Source organism: Protobothrops mucrosquamatus, unplaced genomic scaffold, assembly GCF_001527695.2.
Source record: "Protobothrops mucrosquamatus isolate PMUCROS unplaced genomic scaffold, P.Mucros_1.0 scaffold585, whole genome shotgun sequence".
Lineage (NCBI taxonomy): Eukaryota > Metazoa > Chordata > Lepidosauria > Squamata > Viperidae > Protobothrops > Protobothrops mucrosquamatus.
In genome coordinates, this window is record NW_015386885.1 from 258,728 (window position 1) to 264,403 (window position 5,676).

Genomic DNA, 5,676 nt, shown 5'->3' on the forward strand with positions numbered 1-5,676 from the left:
TAGACCATATACTAGTTAACACAGGTATTCCTTGACTTACAACCACAACTGAGCCCAAAATTTCCATTGCTAAGCAGGACAATTGTTAAGTGAGTTTTGCTCCATTTTATGACCTTTGTTGCCATAGTTGTTAAATGAATACTGCAATTGTTAACTGATTCATGTGATCATTAATTGAATCTGCCTTCCCCCCATTGACTTTGCTTGTCAGAAGCCAGCTGGGAAGATTACAACTAGTGATCACATGACTCTGGGACAATGCAACTATCATAAATACATGATAGTAGTTGGTCACATGACTGTAGGGATGCTGCAATGGTCGTAAGTACTGTTGTAACTTCAGTCATTAAACAAGTGATTGTAAGTTGAGGACTATTTGTATAGTAGATAATTCCATTTGTCCCTAAACTATTTTATGTTGAGAGGTATCCAGAAGACTCTCAACCAATAGCAATGGAAAATTCAAAACTGACAGCCTGTAAAGGTAGTTGTTTTTTTTGTTTTTGTTTGGTTTTTATTAGATTTTTATAGTTAAAAATGTATTTCAGAGAACTTTTCTAAGTAATAATTCAGAGATGTCATCCATTTCTCTGTGAACATTCTAAGTCAGGGGTCCTCAACCTTGGCAATTATAAGACTTGTGGACTTCAACTCCCAGAATTCCTCAGCCAGCAAAGCTGGCTGAGGAATTCTGGGAGTTGAAGTCCACAAGTCTTAAAGTTGCCAAGGTTGAGGACCCCTGTTCTAAGTGGCCTAAGGGCCTCATAAGGGCAGCGTGGTGGCTCAGCGGTTAAGACACTGGACGTGTTGGCTGGAAAACCAGCAGATGGGGTGAGCTCCCATCCTTGTCCCAGCTTCTGCCAACCCAGCAGTTCAAAAACATTCAAATGCATGTAGATAAATTACCTTCCCATTTTGGTGGGAAGGTAACAGAGCTCTGTGACATTACGCTGGCCACATAACCATGGAAATGTCTTTGGACAGCAAGGGTCAATGGCCTTGAAACGGAGATGAGCACCACCCTCTATAGTCAGCAACAACTAGTGGAGTAAAATCTGCACTGTTTTTTTTAAGGGCAGTTTGTAAATCTACTATAAAATTGTTTTATATTAATTCAGTTACACTGGATATCTGGAAAAGGTACCTAAATCTTATAAAGGAAGCCTTCATACAGTTTTAGATGTAACTCAGTAAGTTTATTTTATGCGCAGCTCTCTACTGATTAAAGTTACTAAATGAACTTGAATGAAATATTTGTTCCAATCAAATTCACACAAAGCTGTCTACATTAGCTAGCTGGTGCTGGTCTTATGTATATAAGATATTTGCACATCTATCCATTTATGTACATGCACAGGGAACAGATACTCTTGAGCATTTCAGGACTCTTGCAATTTTGGAGATCAAAATAATTAACCAAAATACTAGATCAGTGGTTCTCAACCTTTTTAATGCCGTGACCCCAACCGGTCGTAAGTCGAGGACTAAACCGGTCGTAAGTCAAGGACTAAACCGGTCGTAAGTCGAGGACTAAACCGGTCGTAAGTCGAGGACTACCCAACCGGTCGTAAGTCGAGGACTTTCCCTGCCCGGGAGCGCCGTGCATGCGTGGTTCCGCCCCCTGCACCGGCCGAGGCATAGCTGGCAAGCGGCAGAGATGGAGCAGGCCGACCACCAGCTGGCCCAGCCCAAGGGAGGTAAGGCACCCGCCAGAAAAGGGGAAAAAAATGGCGGACAAAAAAAATGGACAAAAAAAATGGCGGACAGCCTTGCTTGGTGACCCCCGTGAAATGGTCGATCGACCCCAAATGGGGTCCCGACCCACAGGTTGAGAACCACTGTACTAGATGAACAGCAGATGAATAAATCTATAGACAATATATAATTCAAAATTTCTTTATTCAAAAAATGCCTACATAACAAGAACATGTTAAAGATCTAAAACTATGTTTGTAGCATTTATTTATTTGGAGGAGAGAGAGAGAGAGATCCATGATTAGAAAATAGGAGATCAGTATTTCTATACCTAGAGACAGTAATCTAATTAGCCAAATATGTTTTAAATTTTGTGATCATAACATTTTTTCCTAAAATGAATTTCTTAAAAGTCTTCCACATCCATTTGGTCCATGAAGATAAAGTAGAAGGACATGTTGTTATTATCAAAACTGCAGATAGGGTACATGAGCAATTTAAGAAAATATTCTGTAATTGGTTTTCTTCTTTCTCCTTCAACTTAAAATGTTAAGACAGTCCGGATGCTGAAAAAGAGAAATAAGATAAATATGAGTTTTGTTCTTAACATTAAAGAGTACTGTTAGCATTTCATGATCTCCTCTGATGATCCAACCTGTTTCTAAAGTCTTTCTTTTGCCAAGGCATTCCTTTCAGTGTATACAGGTTAGAGGGCAATTGAAACGTTTCAATACCCAAACTAGGTAGTGTCATCAGTGCTAGTAAGGAGTGGAGTTGCTGTCAGTTTATATTCTAGTGGCTTGCCCTGTCAGTATTGGTGGGGCTGGTCTTAGAGATTCTTTGGTTGGGCTGTTTGCTGTTGGCTTCATTGGCAGTTTCTTGATTGGGTATTATTTACTTGACTGTTGGTCTGATATTAACCTTGGAGTTAATCTATGCTGATCTGGGTGCTGACAGGTGGTGGAGAGGTGCTTGGGTCTTTTTGTTCCCCTTTGGGCTGGTTGATTGTCTCTTTTGCATAGTCTATAGATGCTGTTAGTGTCTTTGTGTCTATTGATGGCTGATTTGTCAGAGTGCCAGGCTTCTAGGAATTCCCTGACATTTTTGGAATTGGCTTGATCTAGGATGGTCACATTTTCCCAAGTGAAACGATAGTTACGTCTGTCTATATGTTCTAAAATTTTCATCATGTCTTCTAACTGCTAGTTGGTGTTCATGGATGCGTTGTGCCGGCTTTCTGCCTGTTTTTCCTACATAGTGGTAATTGCAATCATTACATTGTATGTTTTAGATGACTCCTGTTTTTTCTTCTGGGGTTGCTAGGTCTTTTGATTTGCTTAGGATGTTTTGATGGGCTTCAGTTAGCTTGTGTGCTATGCTGATTTCAAGTGGTTGTAATAGTCTGTTGGTGGTTTCTAATTTGCTAATTTCCCCTCAAACCCTTCGCTAGTTCTTCAAGCCTCTCGCTAGTTGTCCTCAAACCAAGGTGAGAAATCCAAAGGTTGGGGAAGTGGAGAAAGGAGGCTTTTATTCCTTTTCCCCAGCTTCCTCATGCGTCATGTTTTGGAATCATCCCCTACATTGGCTGTTTGGGGTTATATCCATTTGATGCTGCATGTCCAGGGACAATTTCTTAATCAATCTTTTTCAAGATTTATTACAATCCTGGCATCTGATTGAAGCCTGGGAAACAGGGCCCCTTGTCAGTCAACAGAAATGCTGATTTACCACCAGCTTATCATGTATTTAGGAGCCAAGGGTACAGCACCACAAGGAAACAACAATTAATGACTTAATAGTAGGTCATCAATACCCTAATTAACAACTAAAAGCCACACCCAGCCAGGCACCATATAAATACAATGTTTAGAACATCCCAGTGCATACATTCTAGAGAGAGAGAGAAGTTCCCTGGGGATGTTCTCCAGCACACGCCTGAAAGCTTGGAAGAACAAACCTCTGGTCCCAGTGACCAACTCAAATTGGATCCTTCAGTCCTGGCTAGGGGTGACATGACATCAGTGTTTCCATATCTAAGGGACTTCCACAAAGAAGAGGGGGTCAACCTATTCTCCAAAGCACCTGAAAGCAGGATGAGAAGCAATGGATGGAAACTAATCAAGGACAGGAGCAACCTAGAACTAAGGAGAAATTTTCTGATGGTTGGAACAACTAATCAGTGGAATGATTAGTTGCCTCCAGAAGTTGTGGGTGCTGTAACACTGGAGATTTTTAAGAAGAGATTGGACAACTGTTTGTCTGAAATGGTATAGGGTTTCCTGCCTGTGCAGAGGGCTGGACTAGAAGAACTCCAAGGTCCCTTCTGACTCTGTTATTCTCTCCTTGTACTTTAGTATCCATCCTACAGCAAGTATGAGTAATTGTAGAAGATAGAGAGAAAGGCCTGGAGGGACAGGAGGAAGAGCTGTTGCCAAGGGATATATCAGATAAAAGAAACCGGAATCCAGGCCAGGAATATAACATACATAAATGTTTTAGGCAAGTGAATTCCTGATTCACATGAAAATAAAAGGAAGGAAGCACATTCAGACTTGCAAGAGTCTATCAGTATAAGTTATAACAGAAGTAGTATTCTCCTTCATGACTTTGATTTTCTAATCTGGTCTAGCATGAAGGGCCAATAGTAATAAATAACAAAAATGGGACAAAAGAGAAACAGAAGTGCATCATTACCTTTTTCCTGCCCGGAGCATATCCAGCCCTTCATTGATTTTCTCAAAAGGTAATGTATGAGTGATTAATGGATCCAAAATGAATTTCTTCTTCATGAAGTCTGAAACCAGCTTGGGGACAGAATCTTTGCTTTTCCACCCTGAAAAAATGATTGATGAGAATATGAATAATTGGAAAAATCCCAGTAAAAATTGTGAAAAGATGGACGAGAGTTTAGTCTTTCTGCAGATTTAAACTAATGCAAAATGGAATCCACCCATCCTAAGTTGCTTCTTCCTAGGCTGTAGTTTTTGTTGTCATGGAAGAGGCTTCTATCTTGGAAGGGAAGATAGTAACGGAAGGGAGAAAATTAGAATAAAACTTTGCTTTACATTTCAGTAATGTGATTGGGCTTAGACGTCACACTAAGTGAGAGACTGACAACCTTTTACAGACAGGAGCTGCACTGTGGCTGGAGTGATGACGCAAAGTAGGTGGAATACTTCATAAAATTAGTTGGGGCTGGGACGTTCCTTGGTTTATTGTAATTATATTAAGCGTCTCAGAATTTAATCAATAGCTGTTTTAAGTCCTTAATGTCTTATTGTATAATTGCTGCTTCTTTTTTTGTCTTTCTAGTTTCTAAATAGTAGAAAACTTTTACTATTTATTATCTATGTGGACTTGGGGAGCTGAAACCATCATTCTTGGGATCTGCATGCAGTTTACCTCTGCAAATGCCAGTTTGTTTAAGCCATACCTTGCTTATTCAGCCCATATGCTAAAGCTAAAACATTTAAAAAAACCTGAGTCAGTAATGAGCTGGATTATTTTAATAGCTATGATATCTGACAATTTTTTTGTATGTTTTTGTATTGAGTGACCTGATCCATTTTGTTTCTGCTTTGTGTTACTTTTTATGTGCCAATCTGCTCAGGATTGGCTTGGAATGCAGTAACACCAAAGTCAAAATAAATAAACATCTATAATTCCCTAAATTTGAGTTACCTATTATTATTTGGAAATATATCCCCAGAAATCATTAATATCCCCAAATACGAATATCCTCCGATAATAAATTGCATTGTAGGAGATAATTTTTTTACACTTATTTTTTTTTTTAATTTATTTTTTATTTTTCCAAACTCTCCCCCATACATATACTGTGATATTTATCAGATATTAACATACATTCTTTTTACATTCTTATATATAAGATACTTTTAATGAAATAAATACATGCACATGACTTTTGGTGTTGCTCGCCCATTTCCCCTTTTACTGCATCCCCACTCCTTCTTCTCTACC

The 5,676-nt window shown here is 39.2% G+C and overlaps 1 protein-coding gene across 1 annotated transcript in view; it reads right to left on the reverse strand.

Annotated features, from left to right (window-relative positions):
* Positions 1 to 1,882: 1,882 nt before the first annotated feature.
* Positions 1,883 to 5,676, reverse strand: part of LOC107288761 (alcohol dehydrogenase 1) — a 17,173-nt gene continuing 13,379 nt past the window's right edge. Inside the window, exons 8-9 of the mRNA XM_015817408.1 lie at positions 4,390 to 4,528; positions 1,883 to 2,261 (exon numbers count right to left, since the gene is read on the reverse strand). Coding sequence (XP_015672894.1) covers positions 2,237 to 2,261; positions 4,390 to 4,528 — 164 coding nt within the window. The 3' untranslated portion in view covers positions 1,883 to 2,236. The remainder of the gene's footprint in view (positions 2,262 to 4,389; positions 4,529 to 5,676) is intronic.